Genomic DNA, 23,581 nt, shown 5'->3' on the forward strand with positions numbered 1-23,581 from the left:
TGTAAGTGGAAATAATGGGTACGCCGGCGGAAATAATGGTTACGCCAATGGGTAGGCCGATAGAAATAATGGTTACAGAGAGGGGAATAATGAGTACGCCAGCGGAAATAATGGGTACAGAGAGTTGAGAAGACGCCACCGTTAGCGTTCCAAAAAAAATTTCAACACATGTCAGCCATGCATCGTACTCTAGGTATTTCTGACGGCCAAGATAGAAACAAACCCAAGGTTTCTGTCGGTTCAAATACCAAACGAACCAAAAGAACCTCGTGAAACACGCCAGTAATGAAAAAGGAAGCTGAATGACATTTCTGTTGATGTCAGGAGGGTATCAGGGTCTTTTTCCAACCCAATGTCAAAGTTTAGCCCGCCTTTTGTTCTTGTTTTAAAAGGCGCCAGTAATCCGTATTTTTGCTAGACATCAGCCCACATTCCGTACTTTTCTCAATGACAAATATATTTAGATTTTGGATGTATCAAAAACAAGTTTTGTCTCACTTTACTGAGATGTCCTTTTAAAGAGAGAAGTACGGAATGAGGCCCAAGTTTCGAGGAATTACGGATTTCGGGTTCCTTTTAAAACAAGAATCAAACACGGGTGATTCTTCAAAAAGGGGTGGGGAAAAGACCCCAATACCCTTCACATCAATAGCGTCGTCATAGGTTGCCCTTCCTGACAATTTTACAACCCAACGTCAATCATTATCTTTAAAGTTATTTCTCATTTATCTTTTAGGCGAAAACGACTACGTCATTGAATACTAGTGGACAACCCGTCACACGGGGCAAAATATAACTAATTCGCCCAAATTTTGTTAATATACGTAGGATATTGAGAGATAGAAACAATTTTGCTAAAATCATGGGACATAGTGGAGATTTTTTCTCCAATAAATAGAAATAATTTTGCAATTATACGTGGCATATTGAGTAATAGAAACAATTTTGCTAAAAACTTGGGATATGGTGAGATTTTTTCTACAATCCAAATATATCACCTTATAGAGAGATTTCACGTTTTTTTAGGAGGGGTGCCATGTGGTGCACCCACATCCTCCATGATTATGTTTTACACATCTATTTTGGTTGAGAACGGCAACGTTAATATCTCTTTTGGCTAATAACGTTGCCGGATTCTAGAGTACGCCACCGGAATATCAAGTACGCCGACGGATTCAAGGAACACCCACCATTCAAAGATATCAAGTACGCCGCCTGATTTTCTAGGTTCAAATATGTGTTCCAAACGTATAGAATACGCCGCCGGAATATCAACTATTCCGCTGGATTTAAGGAACACCCACCGTTCAAAGATATCAAGTACGCAGCCGGAATATCAAGTACGCTGCCAGATTTTCTGAGTTCAAATATGTGTTCCAAACGTATCGAGTACGTTGGCGGAAATATGGTGTATGTCGGCAGAATTAAGGGGTACGCCAATGAAAATAATGGGTACGCCGGCGGAATCTCAACAGAGAGATGACGGTATTGTTAGAAGACGCCACCGTTCCATATTGATGTGCACGTGTCGTGGATCTGATTGTCTATGCATATTGGCGACGACCAAGATTTAAACGAACCCAAGGGACTCTGGGTTCAGAGGACAATTTCAAATCCAAACCAAACCAGCTGTGTACAGAGGTGTCAGCGTTCCAAAAATTTTTTTAACACGTGTAAAGCATCCATCTGTCTCTTGTTATTTCTGACGGCCAAGATAGAAACAAACCCAAGGTTATGTGGGTTCAAATACACATTCAACGAACCAAAAGATGCCTAGTGAAACACGCCAATTTAATGGGCAGTGATGAAAAAGGAAGCTGAAGGACGTTTCTGTTGATGTCAGAAGGGTATTGGGGTATTTTCCCCACTCCTTTTTGAAGAATCACCCGTGTTTGATTCTTGTTTTAAAAGGTACCCGAAATCCATAATTTCTCGAAACTTGCACCCGAGTCCATACTTTTCTCCCTTTTAAACCCTTATTTTTTAGTCACTATTTTTTGTCATTCTAGTTTTAATACCTTTTTTTCCCCTTGAGCTATACTCTTTAAACCCTACTGTTCGGCTTAACATTTGTTGTGCCCTCATATATTTTGCTAACTACCTTTGAAACTAGAGCTACCTAGTTAGGTTGCTGAGGTATTGTATTGTGAACCGGTTCATATTACTATTCATGAATTCACTGGCCCTGTTTGGATTACAAGAATTTACTGGAAAAGTTTGGTAAGTAAAAAAATTTGTAAAAACATATACATTTTTTAACAGATGAAGTAAGATAACTTTAACAAAATTTATTCAAATTCTTTTTATGGATAAATTCGCACCTCCAATAGGATAATTCGCACCACTTGAACATGATAAAAGGCACAAAGCAAGTAGAGACGGGTTATTTTGTTGTCCAAAATGGAAGAAGCGGGAGAGAATGCTGAAGAACTGGAGCCAAAACCCTCATTATTCCCTCTCTTTCCCCTCACAGATTCTTCCCTACAAAACACCTCAAAAAACCCTCAATGGCTTTCCAATTCCAGCTTCACTATCGATGTCTCCACCATAGCAACCACATCCGATCCTTCTAAAGAATACGATCTAGGGCTAGATGACGAAGAAATTCAAATTCCACCTTCAAAGCCTCCTTCCTATGATTTTCTTGATTCTTCGGAGTCAGATCTTGATCTTGAACGTGAGAAAAGATATATGCATAAGAAGAAAAAGAGAAGGAAGAGATCGGATGAGAAGTCCGATTATGTTTCGAGAAAATCTGGTGTTCAAGCTTGGGCTGGTTCTGATTCCAAATTGGCCAAGGATTATTACTTTGAAACGAGAGGCGATCGCGATAATTTGGCTTTCGGATGCCTTTACAGGTATGATATATTACTTTTATTTTGAAGTTCATCTCTAGGGTTAGGGTTTTCTTGAGAATTTTAAGTTTCACTTGGAAGATAAATGGAAGTCGTTAATGTTCTTGTATGGAGTTCAAGAAAGTGCTACCTAGGAGGTCGTTGATTTATTTCTGTTATTTCGAAGTTCATCTTTAGGGTTAGGGTTTTCTTGAGAATTTTAGGTTTCACTCGGGAGATAAATGGAGGTAGCTAATGTTCTTGTCATAGTTTTAAATTTCTGCCGAAATCCAAAATTTCAGCCAAAATATTTTGGTTTCACCCAAAGCCAAAACAAAATTTACCATGAATCGGATTTTCTGTATCTGCCAAAATTTCGGAAGAAATTTCTTCTTTCATCCCTATTTACAAAATTCCCTCTGAAATTTTATCCACTTGAATTACTGAAATCTTCACCGAAATTTTAGGCATATCCTTGGAAATTTAGAAAAATACCGAAAATTTTAACCTAATTTTAAATGATTTTGGCCGAAATTTCCACCGAAACCGAAATATTTCGATTTTGGTGGTGGCCAAAATTGACACCGAAATTGAAATTTAAAACCTTGGTTCTTGTATGGGGTTCAAGAAAGTGCTACCAAGGAGGTCGTTGATGTTCTAATATTTATTACTTATTTGAAGCATATGTATGTTTGGTTGTATACATTTTCATATTAGAATTAACCTTTCCATTCCAGACATGTGCGTTAATGAATTTCTTTAGGTTTTTTGGTGTATGCTCTTTTTAAGTCATTACGAATGATTGTCTTGCATATTATTTATAAATATGTTTTTGTGCGTATTCTAACATTTCCAGAAGTTTCATCTTAAATTTACGTCTTTTGCAGGCATTTCTATAAACTCTCGTGATTTACAAGATTTTCACCAAAATATATGAAAGAAGCCAACATGTTTCCATTTTCGAGACGGTCGACATGCATACCAAAACCAACATTTAAAACCTTGATTGCTGATCCTATTACCTTTCCCCTCCCTAAAGTCCAAGGAATGTTGCCACTTTCTAGTGCTTGTTCAGAGGATCCAAAATCTTGTTTCCAAATTCTTCCATAACCATTACTTGATGAGGGTCACCATATCTCATAACAACATATTATAATGAGGATATTTAATTCATGTACAATTGAATACGATATGTGATGATGTAATGGTTTTGTTTCATGTAACCATCACTGAATGTGCCAATGGCAAGAGGTGCATAATTCTTGGTATTTTTGTGGAATTCTATTCTATTTATGCAAATGAGAAATCATTGTGTTTGATTGAGGCATATGGCCTTGGAAATATCTTGGTTATTTGCTCATGTTAGGGACGCAATTTTAGTAATAATTAGATCTAGTCAAGCATTATTGGTCCTCATGGAGGGTGAAAGGTGTAGATCAGTTTCCTCTTACTAGATTTTGCCAATTAACCTTGTCCAACCATTATTAAGTGCATGTCTATTTGTATCATTTCAAAAAAAAGAAAAGTGCAACTCTATTTATAAAGATCTGGTAACATTTGTTGAAATGCTGTAAAATCTGTACTTTTTTCATTATTTTAATGAAATTTTGTATTTATTAAAAAAACAATTATTGATATGCTAGGAAGGATTCAAATACTTAATCGAGCGGATCTAGAGACTTGTTGTTTATGGGGCTATCTTTACCTCTGGATGTTCATCTGCATTCCCTTTTTCATTAATCTATATAACCTTCATAAAACACATGACCGAGATGGTCATATAGCGGAAAAACGAAATATAAAATAAGAAGAAATACATGGGAAAAGCAATCAGAACGAAAGCAACAACCAAGACCGGAACAAGGAAACAATCGGCAGTCGAGATGTCATCAAATAATAAGCTTTTGAAATAATGAAAATGACTCTCTGGTAACAATATCGATGATCTTCCAAACCCTCCCGGTCTCATCCATAAACAAGCATTGCCAAATATGTGGATTCGTCAAGGTGTGCAGCATTACTGACTGGTGGATGTCTAGGTGTTCCCAAGGGCGTACTTTCAATGGCAAGAAAAGATCTTCCTAAACCAGAAGAAGACGGTTGAGTGATCTGCATCCAAGTTGACGACTAGACATGTTGAGCTCTATCTGACCCTCCAAAAATTCTGTATCTCTATAGCATCTGTGAATCTCTGCAAAATTCTGACATCATCTGGTCACATTGAGAAAATTTCCCTCATTAATAATAATCTAATCCATCTGTGACTGATCCAACAACATAATACCACGAAGAAGTGCCTGAACTTTTGCATGATTAAAATCTTTTATACCAATTGGTCCAGAAAATTCCAATGACACCTCTCTATGTGCATCTTCAATAATCCTTCAATTCTAACCGGGCCGTAGTTGTCAAGGTTCGAGCTGTCGAAGTTTAGCTTCAACTTTCGAGGAAGGGGTGGTTCCCACTTGGGATGTGGACCCTCCTGTAAGCATCTTGCCTAATCTCCTTCCATGACCTGTGGTATGAACTCACTAATATTCCTCTAAAGGTAGGAAGGATCGATGCCCAAAAAAACCATAGAAATTTTTTGCCTATCTAAGTTGCGCACTCTCTGTAAGACAACTGTGAAAACTCTTCTATTCATTTCCTCCCAAAACAGCTACAAACTTAACATCAGCTAGACATAACACACAATTGTTAGCAGTGATCTTATTTCTGTGGCGATGGTGGTCAACGGTCAGTATCTTATTGAGGCATGCTGTCGAACAAAATGAATTAACCGTCAAAGGAGCTGTAACTCTCCAATCTTTCCAAGCAGGAGAGTATAGGAGAATGGCCCAGGTGATTGAAAAAAGGATAATAGAATGAAAGTATGGATGGATGTCTATCTCCAAACTCTTTTGTCCTTTTCTTGTTTCTTAATATAGATCGAATTGAACCTATCCAAAAAAAAAAAAATAGTTCGAATTGATTCTGGACAGAGGAGAGGCTGTGCCATCTATCTTCCAATCGAAAATTTTTCTTCATAATGCTATGTTCAAGTCCATAGTTCCATTGATTTTGTGAAAGTAAACTGCCACATTACTCTCATTTACCACACTAAAGAGCATATGGAAGTCATCCTTTAATATTCTATTGGCACACCATTTATCTAGCCTGAACCTTATATTCACCTAGTCTCCCACTCTGAATCGAATCCCTCTATGGAAGATACCTTGGCAAAGGGACAACATGAAATAGAGAGGCTGGCCATGTATTCGAAGAAATAATGTTGATGGTTGAGCTTGCAGACTTTGGCTCGAACTGTGTGAATCATGTCTTGTAATTGTATACCTTATCTATGATCTTGTATATTTGTGGTGTCTAGCGGGTGTTATTTTATTGTGAATTCATTTTTCACTTGATTAGGGGTCACGGAAATATCCATATTCATGACTCTTTAATGGTATTCTATACCTTCAAGGGCCATTCTCGTACAAGTTTAGACGATTTTGAACTACAGAATCCACAATCATTTGTGCCTGATTGATTTTTAATAAAACAACTTCTTTTTTTGAAAGAAACTAATCTTGTTTCTGACCACTTGAATTTACAGTAGCTAACATGCCTTCTGATACTGCTTGTTCTGCTTGTTGACAATGTTGACATGCTCAATGCTTTTCTTTGCCATTTAGGTTGTATTCTATTGTCACTTGCTAGACAAGCCATTTGAAGTATATACTTGATAGAAAATAGTTTCTGTGATTGTCCCATGTTGTGTTTCATCTCATTGGTGGGTTTTTCTGTTCTGTAGCAGCTTTTGTTGAATGAAAGTAGTTTCAACCTGGTCACTTGTCCCTGTCTTTATTTTTCTGACAATGTTGTATAAAAATTGCAGAATGGATGTTGCACGGTACAGGATTTACAGTCCCATAAATTTATCTGGGCTTTCTTTTCAAGTTTTGTATCAGTGGAAACAAAGGAATTCAGCCTTGGATGCAGATGGAGATGTTGAAGACCTAGACCGTAAATTAAGAGAAGGAGGGCGCTATTATTCTTCAAAATATTTAGCTTTAGAACATCGTAAGGACTTAAAGCGCGCACGAGTTATTGCTGCCGAGTCATCCTCCACATTCCCTGGAGAATTTATTCCTTTAGTTACATTGCAAGCTTCTGATAAACATGGTAATGGTGGATCAGTCCCAATGGCAGAACAGGAGGAATCCTGGGAAGATGAAGTGCTGCGCAGAACAAAGGAGTTTAACAAGATGTCCAGGGAATTCCCACACGATGAAAAAGTGTGGGTGGCCTTTGCTGATTTCCAGGTGTGTTTTTGTTCTCACTAGATGATTACAAGGTTTTGAAATAGGGAGCAGATTAATTTCCTTGGAACTATATTGTTTTTTTTTTCTTTAGCAAGATTTTTGAATGATTACCGGGTTTTTTTTTTTGGGAATGGTGTACCACTTTACTAGTTTCCTGTTTAGAGGGACAATTCAACGTTGGTGAATTCTTTTCCTTATTCAAAATCAGGATAAGGTTGCAGGTAAGCAGCCACAAAAAGCGGCTCGTTTGCAGACACTTGAGAAGAAGATAAGTATACTTGAAAAGGCTGTTGAACTCAACCCAGATAATGAAGAACTGCTACTTTGTCTTCTAAGGGCTTTTCAAGGCAGGGACAACTCTGATATCTTTATGGAAAGATGGGAAAAAGTACTCATGCAACATTCTGGCAGTTGTAATTTGTGGAAAGAATTCCTGCGCATCTGTCAAGGCGAATTCTCCAGGTTTAAGGTCTCCGATGTGAGGAAAATATATGCTTCTGCTCTCCAGGCTTTATCTGCCGCACGTAACAAGCTGTGTAAGCAGGTTCTCTATTATCTGCATTTAGTTCTCTCTTTTTACTGACTGATATGATCTCCCAATTATCTTTGATTTGTCTATGATATTGTTGAAGAAATTCTAACCGCTCAGTGTGTATTCAGATTTTTGGAAATATGAGTTAATTGAATTTACTAACTTCCCATTTTAAGGAATTTTTATGACTATTTTTTACATTTATGATAATGTCTCATTAATATGAAATCAAATTAGTTCTTAGAGTACAAGGTTTCTGAGATAACTCTCCTACACATCAAAGATCATGAATTCGATAGTGACTCGACATTTTGTCGTTCTCAGGAATTTCTCGGCAAGGGAAAATCTCTGGATATATTAATTTTTATTAATTTTTTCTGGTTTATATCGGGAAATAAATGGTAAAAATAAAATTCTTTAAAAAATATATAAAATATTAAATGTAAGAAAAAAATATAAAATAAAAATGTCGTAAAAATATTGGGATAATATCGCGATATTATTGGGATATTTTATGATAAAAATGAAAATATCGCTATATTTTTAAATCTCAGGATTAGTTCGGGATTTTGTCGTTTTATCAAAATCTCGCAATAAAAACGATATATTTTGAAAATATCGGAGATATTTGTGACATAGATCTGGATTAGCCTTGATCTAATTTTTTATTCCGAACAAGTATGTTATTATTATTATTTTTTGAATGGTCAAACAAGTATGTTATTGATCAAGAGAAAGCAGAAACATAGACTACGAGGAAAACAGAAAAGGAGATATCCCTACAAAGTGGGTGTTCCATTCCCTTAAACCGGTACAAGATTCGCCATAGCTTTCTAATATTTCGTCACTAAAGTTTCCTTGACGATGCTTTTCATGCATATCAATCTACTTTCTTTTATATCTTCAGCATTTCTAAGCTGAGGGATTCAGGCTATGAATGATTTGTTAAACCTCATTTTAGAAACTTTTTTTTTTTTTTGATACCTCATGTTAGAAACTAACATAAAAACCATCAAGACCAGGGGCTTTATCACCGTCATTAAGTCTGGCTCAATAGTCCATCTCACCTTCATTAAGTCTAGCTCAGAAGTCTCTCAATTGCTGAAAGGAACTGACAGAAAAACCCTCGAGACCGGGGCTTTTTCTTTGTGAAGGTTGAGGGAGCTCTCCTCACTTCCTCTTTTGAAAATTTAATCTCGGGCTGATTGGCCTTGGTACAAGATAGAGGAGGCATATTCCTATAGATCCAAGGGCGATGGATCGGATTCATATAAAGGAAAATTGGTGGATAATAGCTCCTAATGATCTCTCTCTCTCTGCTTTTAACGTTTCACTGTTGTCTTTTACATTACAAATTAGCTTCGCTACCTTGCCCAACATGGTACACACACACCCACACCATATAGGTGGCAGTTTTTTTGGAAAAAACTGGAATTTTAGTTGCCTTCTGCCAACCATAATGTCCTAGATATTTGGTTCCAAAAGATCTCTTGGTCGGCAATCTTTCTCCACTCTTTTTTCAGGGTATTGCATTTGCAGTTGGCCCTGTCTTCTGCAGACAGAGGAGTTACGTCTTCTTTTCTATCCAATTCTTCAATTGCCAGCTTAGCAGAATGTTTTTTAGTCGGAAAATTACTGAAATGCTCCTAGTTCCATTTTCTTAGACTGATCTTTTAATGATCTGAGGTTACGAAACAGCATGGTCCCAGGGCTGCCACTAAACTGGTTGGATTTGAACTCCTTATGTGTCTGCCATAGTTGCTTAAATCTGAATGGGGCTGGACACACAGATCTGCATCTGTGAAACAAAATGGGGGCATGATAGGATATCAGATGTGGAAGCAGATTGTGAGAAATTCTCTTCCCATTCCGAAGATAGAAGGTGCCGGTCAAACCTACCAAGAATTGGTTTAACCTCTGCAGTTGATCATGTATTTACGTCCCTGAAGTGGAAGGTCAACTAGAATACCTGATGGTGGTCTGAAATACAACTCAACTCAACTCAACTCAACTAAGCCTTTGTCCCAAACTAGTTGGGGTCGGCTAATGAAACCTTTAGAAAATTTTCATGAAGAAGGTGAAGATGGTGGTCCGAAATAATCTTAGAAAATCTAGCCATGGCCAAACCTACTAAGAATAGCTTCAACCTCTGTACTTGAGCATGTATTTACCTCCCTGAAGTGGAAGGTCTACCAGATGGTGGTCCAGAATAATCTTAGAAAATCTAGCCATGACCAGGTTGATGGAAGTTGCATTAGACTTTTCTTCCGGCCACCTTACTACCCTTGATCCAGTATCACCTGCTGATTTATTCATTGATTTTTGCTTTTTATTAGTTATCCTTGGTTTGTTAATTGAGAAACTGATGGAGATTTTAGGCCTAAATAAGAGGCATATTTGCCCTTAAGATTTTCTAGGAATTTATTTTTCATGTTATTTAGTTTTTAGGATTTTATTTTCCATTTTAGGCAGTTTATTCTGTTTAGAGTTCTTATTTTAGTAGGCTTCTTTAAGAGTTCATGTTTTAGTAGGATTCTAGTTCTTAGGTTGGTTATTTGCCTATATATAGGCCTCTTTACAGCTTATTTTAAAACTTTTGATGATTATTGATATTGAATAAAGATTCTTCTCCCTCTAATTATGGTTTTCTTCTTCTCTCTTATGATTTCTTCTCTTCTCTCCCTAAATTCGTCTATTCTTCTGGTTATTTTCGTCTCTTCTTGAGGTTATTTTCGTCTCTTCTTCTCCTATTCTTCTAATTTTATTCCCTTTCGTTTATTTCTCTCCCCTTTCCTCAATTTTTCTTCACGGTGCTGCATGAGAAACACATGAACTAGTAGGACTGAAAGTCTGAAACTCATTTTACTAGAGTTTCCAAGTTATTTTCTTTGACAACTAAACTTAATTAATAATGATTAGAAGATGATGTAAACATTATACTTGTTGCAGAGATTGCCTGTTACATAGCTCCTTCCTGAACACAACATCTCTGACCTAGAGCATCTGCTACATCATTCTCTTAACGCTAAATGTGCCCAAAGTATATTGTGATATCACTTGCGGAATCCATAATTCCATCAATGGTGTAAGCTAAATTCTAAGGGCCCATAGTTCGCATCAAGGCCGAATTTATTACAATTGAATCCCCTTCAGTTAGCAATTATCTTCCTAATATGTTACTAAATTTCCTTTAGCCTTCCAAAAATGCTCTATCCTTTCCTCTGTTGGAACCTTGAAAACCTAATGAGCCCTAAAATTTATCCTTAACATCCCCTGCTATTTTCCTAAACTCTTCAAACTTGGTGGGCCTTTGTTGCTTATCAGGCTTCCATCAACATTGAGCTTGTTACAACCATTCTGGGCATCCTTCCTTGTAACAAGAACTGCATGATGATGGAAAAGTGTGCCCTAGCCTAAATAATAGTAATTGGACTGACTTGCCGTCACCTTCAGCTAGAAGCTGAGAATTAGTCTCTGTCAACCCGTGACTCGCCTCGTGACTTGATTTCTTAATATTTTGACTCGTGACTCGATTTCTTAATTTTATGACTCATGACTCGACTCGACTTGTGACTCGTAAGAGTTTTGGACAAGAACAAAAATTTAGTTGAAAAATTATAATTATATATCAAAAGATGAAGCATGTAAAAACTATAACCAATAGCACATAAATAAAGCACTATGCCAAAAATATAAATAACTACATCCTTGTAACTTGCAGGCACAATAATAATTAAGTTCTAAGTTTCAACTTTTCAACCATCAAAACAAAAAAATTTCAAACCATCCAAGTTCCAAAAAAGAAAAAGAAAAAAAGAACTCAATAATCTCTTAAGTGAAGGCCCTCATCATAATAAACTAATCATTAATGATTCAAAATCTATCAATAATAATAAAATTAAAACTTAATTGGGTTTTAAAAGATAAGTCGTTGCATGAAGATGTCTATGAATTTGTTTATCCTGTCGTTCATGGATTATCTTCAACATCAAAGCACTCAGCTGCATAATACCATCATCAATCTTATTTGTTTTCATCATCTTTTAATAATTTAACAGACGAATAGGACGACTCGTGACTCGTCTCCGATGAGTCACCAGACGACTCGGACGAGTCTTCAACAGAGGCAAGTCAACCATGCGGCTCGACTTGAAATCCAAGTGACTCGACTCGTGAGTTGACTCGTACAAGTTTGACAACTATGTCTAGGAGTTGAACCTTTTCTCAAACAAAGTGATCAGACAGATGTAACTTAAAAACAAAACACATCAACTGGAGTGGGAATAGGTTGCCTTCCCTAGCTAAACCATCTGGTAGTGACTCGACTCGGATGAGTCACCAGACGACTTGGATGAGTCTTCAACAGAGGCAAGTCAACCATGCGGCTCGACTTGAAATCCAAGTGACTCGACTCGACTCGTGAGTTGACTCGTACAAGCTTGACAACTATGTCTAGGAGTTGAACCTTTTCTCAAACAAAGTGATCAGACAGATATAACTTAAAAATAAAGGACATCAACTAGAGTGGGAATAGGTTGCCTTCCCTAGCTAAACCATCTGGTATATCATTAGGTTCTGGCAATATGTGGTTGGACGATATCTCCATCTCTACCCTCCAATGACCCGGACTCCCTTTCAATGTCTGCACTATATTATTAAAAGTATCTCATTCAACAAGCTGTTTCCCTTCTAAAATTGTGGAAAAGATTTTGAACCTTTCCAGGGGTGCATGGGTGTCAGTCTTCATTTGAATCTTTGATTCCTAATGGGCTCAAGAATGCAAGAAAGACATCACATCTATTAACCCAAAGTGCCTCCATTTGCTGCTGGACCTGGTTGCAAATTGTGCTTCCATCAAAGTTGAGTTTGATGACACTCTTCCATGACTTCTTCCAAGGAGAAATAGTTTTTTATGCTGTCAAGCAGCCCCATTGATTTTGAGTTCCCACTTGTGTCTTTTGGATGCGGGAAGGCTATGATGAAATTGTTTAGTAACCTGCTAAATCACAATGGTTCCTCTTTGGAAATTTTAAGTTTTGAAGTAGTGAAAAGGAATCATTTAAGCATTTTCTTGACTATATGGTTTCAGGGTGATAGGACGTTGTGAATTTTATTATAAACCATTGCTACTTATATGGTTTTTATGCCGTGTCTCAGATGCAGGTTTATCAAACTGCTAAATCACAGGTGACAGATCCTATTCTTGTTCAACTGGAGCTCGGTCTAGTTGATGTATTTATTAGCCTTTGCAGGTTTGAATGGCAAACTGGTTACCAAGAGGTAGCAACCGGGTTGTTTCAAGCCGAAATGGAGTACAGTTTATTTTCCCCTTCTTTACTCCTAACCGAGCAAAGCAAACTAAAACTGTTTGAGCACTTTTGGAATGGTAATGGTGCAAGACTTGGAGAAGATGGGGCACTTGGGTGGTCGGCATGGCTGGAAACAGAGGAGGAAAATAGGCAGAATGTTATTTCAGAGGACCCCTCACAAGAAACTGAAGTGGGCGGATGGACAGGATGGTCTGAACCCCTATCCAGAAATAAAAAAATGAGAAATGAGAACGAAATTTTGTCAGATGATGTTAGCGATGAAGGAACTGGAGTGGATATTGAGACTGAAAACATCAAGCAAGATGACGATATTGAGTCTTTGTTGAAAAAACTGGGTATTAGTATTGATGCTGATGCTGATGGTGTGGTCAAAGACAGATCTACCTGGATTAGATGGTCAGAAAAAGAGTCATCAAGGGACTCTGAGCAATGGATGCCTGTGCGTGAACATTCTGGTGCTTCCTTATTTCTTTTCCTCTTACAGATGATTGTATGTTATTAAATCTCAGGGTGGATATGTTTTATTTATTGTCAATTTCCATGAATTATGTCGATGCATTTCATTCCCTTATTTGATTTCTTTTTAATTGAAGGTTATTGTCACGTTGCAGGGGTTGGTTATACTGATGATGCTCAAGTCAGAGAAGGCGATGAGCAACTTTTGAGGGCCATCTTGTTTGAAGACATCCACGAGTACATATTTTCTTTGTGCTCAGAGGAGGGCCGTTTCTGCTTGGTGTCCCAATTCATTGCTTTCTTTGGTGGAAAGGTTTCTCAAGGGTTTGTAGTTTTCTATATTACTATCTATTTGGTTCCATTTCACTCTGTGATTGGCATTTAGCTTTTGTTGGATATCAGCGAGTCCTTTCGTTGTAATTTAGATGGCATAGTTGCAACGCCTTATACGACACTGCTTGGTTAATAATCTCATTCTTAGTTTACATTTCTAGCTCAATTTGAGTTTTGGAATATCTTGGGAATATTTTGCACCAGCATTACATGTGCCAAAAGTTAATCATCCTCCCCCCACCAACAGGAAAAAAAACCCACCCAAATAAAAGAAAAAACACACACATCCACATCGCAAAAGCAGGTTGTTAAAAGTGCTCTGATGAGCATTCCCAAAAATCCTCTATTTAATACTACTCCCAAACAGAATGCCCTTCTCATTTGGTATGTGAAATAGTTTAGCAGTCATATTTTTAGTCATGGACATATGTGGCCTATATGTTCTTTATTTATGTACATGGCTTCCATGTTTCTCATTCAGAGATGCAGGTCTTTGTGTGGTGAAATTTTATGGTGTCCGCTCGTTGCTGCGTGTAATGGGGATATGACATAGGTGCCACTATTGATATTTGATCTAACTACAGCCTCTTAAAAAATGACTGTTGGATCAACTATCAAAGCGTGGCACCCTGATTACACGCAGCCATATTAAAACTCGTGTCTGTTTTCTATGTTTTACTATTCTTCGTGAATCAGATACTTCTTAATTAACAAATTTATTCACGCGTCTGTGTATTAAGTCATAAACCATTGCTGTATGGAAAATTCGTTCTTATTCCCCAAAAGATGACATTTGACATTATCAACAAGCATTAATATGAGGATATCGACTAAGGACTTGATGTCTCACAAAAGTGATATTTTAGTGTACTTGTAAAACCAGTAACAAGTTGCCATTCTTTGGAAGAATGCACTTGAGAACTGGGTTCGGATCATAGTTTTAAAACTCCCCCACATCATCGTGGACTCCCCCAAGTCGATTCCCTTTTGCCTTGGCCATGTTCTGCGTTTTGCCCTGGCCTCGTTCTGCGTTTTGCCTTACAAAGTCAGTAAAACTCCTTTGACTCTCTTGAATTCTGACAGCGTTTACCGAGTACTCAGTCATGTCAACCGATTATTCGACCGCATCATGCCGAGCTGACTAGGATCTAAGGCCGCATTTGGACCCACATCCGCGTTTTAAAACACTGCTGTTCCCTTGCCCGCATTCCGCATTTTGCTGTTGCGTTCCATGTTTTGCCCTACAAAGTCGATAAAAACTCCTTTGACTCTCCCGAGTTATGACCACATCAACCAAGTACTCAGCCTTGTCAACTGAGTATTCGGCCCAATCGTGTTGTTCTGGTGTGCATAATCTATTCAATACCCATGTCTGTTTCTTTTGGTTTTGTTGGGCATATATATGTCATATGTGACTACATGTTTCTTTATTATTGGGCATGACATAGAACATCTTTCCTCTGATTGCAGAATGTGCACAAACAGTTCAAGTTGGATTGAAAGCATCCTCAGCTTGGAGTTATTGCCTGATTCTATTTTAGAATATTTGAGGAAAGTGCATGAAGTGGTAACTAGGACTCAAAGCAGCTCGTGCAATTTCAGCTTGGAAGTTCTGTTGGGTAGTTCAAATGATGTATCTAGAAGAACTAATCTCATGAAATTCGTCCGTAATGCAGTATTGCTTTGTCTAAATGCATTCCCTCGTAATTACATTCTGGAAGAAGCTGTTCTTGTTGCTGAAGAGCTATTTGTGACACAAATGAGATCTCGACCCAGTTCTGTCAACCCATCACGGGCTTTAGCCAAACTCCTATTGAAGAATGATCGGCAGGTATGCTTTGCTATTTGCAACTTGGATGCGATATTGTCACATTTACAATAACATGTTTTCCATTCTTGCAATTTAAAATATATTGGAACTTATTTTCTCATTGCTCTCTCAAAATGTTTGTTTTCAGTCTATAATGATTCATAGTCTTGCATTTTGCACCGAGAAATTGAGTTACTGCCACTTTTGAAACTTCTTCATTACATTTTGCGTGACTTACTTCCCTTTTGGGAGTTGTTTTTCTTGAAAAATGATCGGCAGGTATGCTCTGTTATTTGCAACTTGGACGCAATATTCTCACATTTAAGATAACATGTTTTCCATTCTTGCGATTTAAAATATATTGCAACTAAGTTTCTCATTGCTCTCTGAAAATGTTTGTTTTCAGTCTATAATGATTCATAGTCTTGCATTTGGCACCCAGAAATTGAGTTACTGCCACTTTTGAAACTTCTTCATTACATTTTGCGTGACTTACTTCCCTTTTCGGAGTTGTTTATATTTGTTACTTAAGCCTGGTATGGATATACCTTTCTTGAGATACAATTAGCTGGTCCTTGAATCTTGATGTAATTTCTTGCTTGATGCAATTTATTTTTTATGTAATAAATTATTCAGATTGAGGTTCGACATGGACACTTCTAAAAAAAAACTTTTGTACAGTTACTGAAGCATAAAAAGGGGTGCATCACTACCTCTCGGTTTGAATGATGAAATTGCTATTGAAGTTGGCCAAAAGATTTTGTGCGTAATTTGTTCACTAGGATTGTTCCAGATCAATATGGATGTGTTTCTATTTCATTAGTGGAGTAGCTAGTTGGTTGTGCTAGAATGCGCAACATGTCATCCTTTTGGAATCTTGAACATTTTTTTTTGGGAATGGTACTACCATTATTGTTAAGGTGGAAACAGGGCACCAATGATTCCAAATAAAAAAAAATACTAGTATTGTCAGAGGAAGAACTTAAAAAGCAATATGAAAATAGGTTAATCTTTATCGGATGGACATAATTTACCAAGCCCACATTCATCCTCACATCTGCTAATCTATTATATTTGTTTGATTGACATATGAAAGGCTTTCTGGTTTTGATACTTGTTTTGATATTGTGACCATATCATACTTGAACTTAAATGGGTGTTTTCTTACAGTTCAACAGAATATTCTTTGAATCACCTTCTATTTATGGGTTAATTGATGTCCCCAGGTTGAATTAGTTGAGGGCTATTGAATGGCACCTTTTAGCTTTACTTGCATCCTTTGTTATAAATAGACTACCTAACTAAGGTTGATAGATCTATTAAGGTCAACCACTAGTAAAGAAACTTTTCCTTATCTCCTTCTAAATACTCATTAAGATTTAGTTTTTCCCATTTTCACATGTGATTTCCATTCATCCAAAGCTCCATTTTGCATTGATAGCCAAGAGGCATGGGTTCCAATTTGATGAGATCATAATGGGATGAAGAGATATTTTTAGAGGGAAAAACATGGTTTCCTCAACAATATCATATACAAGTCAATCAATTAATCTGTTAACTTTAAATCACGACTTAGAGGTGCCCTACAATGCCGTTTCTTGAAGATAGTTGGACCCCCCAACGTGCAAGGCATTTCGGTTCCCCTATGCTCTGTTTGGTTGCCAAAGGCTGATCATTCTAGACATCTTCCAAAGCATGTTTGGTTACCAAATTTTCAATGAAATTCCATTTGACTCCCAGACATCATGATTGCCTTTTATCGTACGTGGCGCCCATGTGGCGAAAATATGCCCTCCTCTAATCTTTCAACCAAATTTCACCATTTTGGTGGAAGAAGAGTAGAAAAGGTCTTGTCTTATTCTCCCCTCTCTCTCTCTCTCTCTACAAGGCTCTATATTGGTAATGACACCCCTACATCTTCCACCAATCTTTTAGAGGATTGCAGCCCGACCAAACACTACTTATCACTCTTCTACTACTCTTCTATACATCTTCTATGCTTGTCTACTTCGTTTTGACTTTTTTTTCAACTAATCTCCCGGCCACCTTTGCATCCAAATAGAACACTAATGTTTTAAGTCCCACATCTTGATCATGATGTAGCCGTCGAGTTAATTGTTATAACTTAGAAATCAATTTATTTTCATTGGAGACTATCATTGATTTAACATTGTAACTCCGGAAATCTAATTTATGAGAACAATGAAAAGTAAAGCCTTATAGTCAGATATGTTGCACACTCTTTAAAGTGATGCTAGAGATTTACCTACAAAAAAAAAAATCCACACTTGGGTAAATCCACACTTGGGTATTTTGACCCAAGGAAGCAGGAATCTCACCTCAGAATGGGGAATCACGTTTTCCCCGAAATGCGATTCGGAAACAGGAATCTTCTTGATCCCCAATTTTTGGGAATCCCGTTTCAGAAATGTTGGAAATGCGATTCCCACTCTATGGGAAATGTGATTATTCCCAATCTATGGGAAGTCTACCCTCCTTGTCTCTTGCTGGTCCTCTTCTCTTCTTGGTGGTCTTCTTCGCTTCCTCTTCTTAGTATCATGTAAAGTCATTTAAGTAAATGTCTTTATTATTTTTATTGTCCATTTACTTATAATTTACATGTAAATAAGGGAATAGCTCCCATTTGAATCTATTAAAAATAGTTTCAAGACCCAGATCTAAAAGGATAGAAAGCCAACTTTCCAGTTCTAGTACAAAAAATGATATGGGGATTCCTGGGAAGGGCGTTAGGGCTTGGGACGGCCACTCCTTGTCAACACATGCATTGCAGCTGATAGTGATTCCTTAAAGTAAATGTTGGATCTTTTAAGAAAAAGTGTTTTTTCTTTAAAATATTTGGTTCATATAATTACTTTTTATAATTTTTTACTATTTTTTTAAATATTTAACTATTTAAAAAAACTTTTCCGACCCTTCCCGCTTCCCACTTCCCACCTTCCTGAGAGCTTTCGCTTCCTGCTTCCTGTTTCCTGCTTTCACTTTCTGCTTTTGCTAAATATCAAGGAAAAATGCTTCACATTGATGCCAACAAATCTTTGCAATTCATCAAGTGAACCACCATTCGATGAGCTCTATAGATATAAATGATCAAGACAAACACCACTCAGTGATAACAACATATCCATGTAAAAGATCAAGACAATCACTTTTTTAAGTGAACTCGACGGTTACATTGAATGATCACTTTAATCTTTTATTCCCTAAGAATACAGTTGCATCCCCATTCCAAAGTACAAAAAAGTCTACTATTCAATCCGCAATTATAATTTTGTTCATTGACATAACAGAAATTGATATGGGGATTCCTGGGAAGGGCGTTAGGGTTTGGGACTGGCAATCCTTGTGCGCTGGGTGTCTCCTGGGTGTCCTAGCTTTCCTAGCAGAAATGCTTATTTTTCCCCTTTTTTTGAAGTCTTTAAAAAGTTATGAGTAAGACAATTCAACAGCGTTTTATTTTCTATGGATACCTTATCTTCTTACCATTTCAAACCTTATCAATTAGTTCAGTGTAAGTAGACTTGAGTTATTTTTAATTTATATTTACCTATTGGTGCCATTGTCATGTTCTAGCTCATTATTTTTCCCAGTTGTTTGCTACTATTCTTGAATTTCTTATGATAGGATTTATTACTTTGTGGAGTCTACGCGAGAAAGGAAGCTGCTTCAGGGAATATTGATCTTGCGAGGAAGGTATTTGACATGGCATTGTCCTCTTTAGAAGGGCTCTCCTTGGTAAGATTCAAAATATTTTTTTGAATGATTTTCTTCATATGATATGGGATCTAGTTACACCTTTGGTTTTGATTATGGGGTTAAACTTCGTAAATTACTTTGTTACCAGGTAACTGTTATTCAATGTGCACTATTCCAAAAAAAAAAAAAAAATTATTCGATGTGCCAATGGCAATAAGCATGCTAAATGACATTCCTCAAAAAATAAAAAAATATTTTAGAATTTGAATATACATTTCAATATAAAAATAGTTGTGAAACTGAGTAATTGATTGATGTGCCAATGGCAATAGGCATGCTAAATGACATTCCTCAAAAAATAAAAAAGAATCTTAAAATTTGAATATACATTTCAATATAAAAATAGATGTTAAACTGAGTAATTGTTTCTGTTCTTGTACATGTTTATACAGCTAGTATGGTTACTTAGGGAAGGCACAAGTACCCTTATTAGATGTGCGGAACTGACTAACATATCGTGCTGCATGACACATGATAAGCGAAAATAGGAATGCTTAGTCCTGACTCCTGATTCATAACACCCCCAATGCATGTAAATTTATAGATTGAAACCACCAAATAAATCCCCTATTTTTAACTGTCTTTACGGTTTAGATGTAAAAAAGCGACTGTGGCTGGGGTAGTGTATTGGCCCCTGGCATCCTTCAATTGAAAATAATGAATTAACATTAACATCTTTTCTTAATACTCGTCAAACTGAGATGTGTAATTGTGTGTTTGAACATCTAAAGCTTGTTGACTGGTCATTGATGCGGACCTCCTGAAAGACTTCTATAATTTACTTATCAAATTGGCAGGTCATCGGCCGACATGACTGAAATGTTATCGCAATCTATCTATGCCGACCTATCATTCAAAAAGAATTATCTATGTCGACCTTTGTTTTAGTGGAGATGTAAACAATGCTTTTTGGTCGTTTCATGCCAGTTTCGATCGACATTTACAACTATGCCCATTAATTACAATTTTTTGAAGAAAGAAGATACCTCTAATTATTCATCAAGAGATTTAAAATAATTTGCAAAGCATAAAGAAAATTTAAATTAAATAACCTGATGCTTTTTTTGAAGGTCCGTAGAGTGGGACTGTAGATATTTTTCTCAGGAATCCTACTCGGAGTTCTCCGAATTTATATATATTTTTTGCATCTTGAACAACCCCTTTTGTAACAGTCCTTGGGAGTAGACATTCTTTGAATTGTAGTGGATGTTTACAAATAGAATCTTCTTTTGTAAAAGAGGCCTCTCGGGAGAGGAACTCCTTTGAGCTGTAGATATTCTTAACAACTTTGACTCTTCTTTTCGAAAGAGTCCTCCTTGTAGAGGAACTCTTTTGATTTATAGAGAATTGTTAAAATTTAACTCTTTTGTAAAAGGATCCCTTCGGAAGGAGGACTCTTTTGAGTTGCGGAGGATGTTAACAATTTGACTCTTCCTTTGTAAAAGAGTCCTCCTGGGAGAAGAACTCCTTCAAGTCGAAGGAGTCGTAGGGAATGTTAACAATTTTGACTTTTCTTTTGTAAAAGAGTCCTCTTGGGAGGGGAACCCTTTTGCATTGTAGAGAATATTTACAAATTGACTTAATGTAAAAGAATCCTCCCTGGAGAGGAACTCCTTTGTGTCTTAGAAATTCCTAATAACTTTGACTCTTCTTTTGTATTAGAGTCCTTCCAAAAGAATAAACTCTTTTGAGCCATAGAGAATGTTTACAATTTGACTCCTTTGTAAATGAGTCCTCTCCCAAGAGGAACTCCATTGAGTCGTAGAGGATAAACAATTTGACTCTTATTTGTATAAGAGTCTTCCTGGGAGAGGAACTCCTTTTTGTCTTACAGAATATTAACAATTTTGTCTCTTTTAAGAGTTCTGTTGGCGTCTTGGTTCCACGATTTGTAAGAAAGCTGATTGAGTCATAGACGATTCTTTTATAAACATTGATTCTATCAATTTGATCTTAATTGTAAATCTTAAATGAGTCCTTCCGAAAGAGGAACCAACAGATCATGATTCTAAAATGGGTAATTGCTTAACTCTATTCTGTTGTTTGGTTGGCATTCCCTCTTGGCATTCCATGGAAATTATTTGCTAAAAAATGGGTAATTGCTTAACTCCTCCGCCTAGATAGTTTAGATGGTGCCATATGTATAAAGAGGTCTCATATGGGAGGCTATATCGAACTAATCCCTAATTTTTTTCTGCATTCCTGTAGTCTGGGTTAACTGGGTAGTTCTAACTGAGACATCTGTTATAAAGGCTTGGTGGGAAATAATGGTCCGGGATTAAATTCTTTGGTTCTAGATGTTGGTCCGGACAAATGTGATGCAAACCACATTTCGTTGTCCATTGGGCCTGGGTTTATGGCTGATGGCTCAGGTTGCACCCCATAGCAGGTTTTGATGGTTTCCAATGCCGAGGCCTGCTAAAATGTGGCACAAAACCACACTTGGTTGTGCATTGGGCCCATGTCATGTAGTGTAAACTATGCTTAGTAGGGGACTGGCCCTCCACCACAACGTGCAAACAGACTTCGTCCGTTTTGGTGGTGGGCTCACAAATTCATCCTGCTAGCTCCTTTTAGGTACACCCTACGCTCGACCATGTCATCCAAACCCCACTTGGTTGGGCATTGGACCCCAACCCAGGGAGGCAATGCTATTTGACAAATTTTAGGAATGGGTTTCTCGAAACATGCAAGGTAAAGAATTCCAATGTAATCCAAATTCCATGGAAATGGGATTTCCTCTGTAATTCTAATCGGTGGAAAATGAGATTACCAAATCGTAAAAGCTTTTTTTCCATGGAAGAATGTCTTTTATCCTGAAAATAATTTTTGGTGGATCCATATCATTGCTTAAAAACTCTCAAGTCATCATTGACTCGCCGAATCGACTCTACCAAGGCCTACTCTTGCCCTCCAATTCCAAGGTAAATCAAAACCTTATTTTACATGGAAGAATGTCCTTTACTTTCATGATTTGATGAAAAACTGACTGTGCCAATCATTGACTCGCTTGAGTCAACTCCTTTTTCCGTCTGAGTTCTTGCTCGCGTCCAAGTTTTTAAGCATTTTTCAAAATTCCAAACAACCCCTTTATGAATATCGATTCTATTCTATTTGAATATATAATTTGATAGTAAATCTGTATTTGTGTTTGTTTCTTTCTGTCTGTCATCCTATTTTTCTCTCTATCTTTACAGAAGTAACATCTCTAGCTTTCTAGATGGATTTGTTGCTTCAGAACTGCTTGGATGCCATGTGAATCTTATTTTTGCATGTGAATTTTGTTGAAAGATGAAGATGCACTATTATTATCATTGTACTGTCTTGCTCTTGACCTGATTTTGATTGAAGTTGGACTTTATTTACCATGCTTTAACTATGCCTATCTACAAGTTTCATATTTATGGTTTGGAACTTAATGGAGCACAGGGTCTTCAAGAAAATGCACCCCTGTTGTACTTCTGGTATTCTGAAATGGAGCTCAACACTTATACTTCTGGCTGTAATACGGAATCATCTCCACTACGTGCAATTTACATTCTATCTTGCTTAGGAATGGGTGTAAAATACTCGCCTTTTAAGTGTCAAGCATCAAGTCTACAATTATTGAGAGCACGGCAGGGATTTAAAGAACAAATTAAAAACTTACGAATTGTGTGGGCCCGTGGTGATGTAAGGGATTGGTCTATTGCTCTCATCTGTTCAGCTGCTTTATTTGAAGACTTGACTAGTGGGTGGGGTGCTGGTTCTACTGTTTTTGAGGAGGCTTTTTCCATGGTGCTTCCAGGTTTTTTCCACTCTTGTTCAATTCGCTTGTCCATTTTCTTTTAGCTGTACTGCATTAGGTCTTATGTTACTGTAGTTTCATATTTTTTCATCATAAGTATAATTATAGGCTGCATTTTTCGAATTTTCAGAAATGTTTACATGCTAGTGGGAGCATTTAAGCAGGTTCGGCGGGTATTCTTCATTTCCCAGTCACTATATTGGTGTTTATGGGCTTTATCAAATTTTTTATTGGCAATTAGAATTCGTAGTAATAAAAGAGATGAGAAGATACAAAAGTGGACTAAATACCTAAGATACGAAAGTTAAACAAATGGCTCCACCTCTTAGTCCTCCGCTTGTCTTTGATAGCTTCCACGAGACAGTAGCAGTGCTCAGGAGGTGAAATTTTTCTCTCCAAAGCATGTAAATGATGCCAAGGA

The 23,581-nt window shown here is 37.1% G+C and overlaps 1 protein-coding gene across 2 annotated transcripts in view; it reads left to right on the plus strand.

The window, feature by feature from the left end:
• Positions 1 to 2,368: 2,368 nt before the first annotated feature.
• Positions 2,369 to 23,581, plus strand: part of LOC143863910 (uncharacterized) — a 39,870-nt gene continuing 18,657 nt past the window's right edge. For both annotated transcript variants that reach the window (XR_013241025.1, XM_077374693.1), the window contains exons 1-8: positions 2,369 to 2,858; positions 6,712 to 7,138; positions 7,347 to 7,682; positions 12,828 to 13,455; positions 13,612 to 13,780; positions 15,260 to 15,620; positions 19,242 to 19,352; positions 22,803 to 23,160. Coding sequence is in view for 1 of the 2 variants with exons in the window: in XM_077374693.1 (XP_077230808.1) it covers positions 2,401 to 2,858; positions 6,712 to 7,138; positions 7,347 to 7,682; positions 12,828 to 13,455; positions 13,612 to 13,780; positions 15,260 to 15,620; positions 19,242 to 19,352; positions 22,803 to 23,160 (2,848 nt within the window). In the remaining variant the exon portion in view is untranslated. The remainder of the gene's footprint in view (positions 2,859 to 6,711; positions 7,139 to 7,346; positions 7,683 to 12,827; positions 13,456 to 13,611; positions 13,781 to 15,259; positions 15,621 to 19,241; positions 19,353 to 22,802; positions 23,161 to 23,581) is intronic.

Source organism: Tasmannia lanceolata, unplaced genomic scaffold (genome assembly GCF_043159265.1).
Source record: "Tasmannia lanceolata isolate RefF3 unplaced genomic scaffold, GAP_Taslan_0.1 ptg000044l, whole genome shotgun sequence".
Taxonomy (NCBI): Eukaryota; Viridiplantae; Streptophyta; class Magnoliopsida; order Canellales; family Winteraceae; genus Tasmannia; species Tasmannia lanceolata.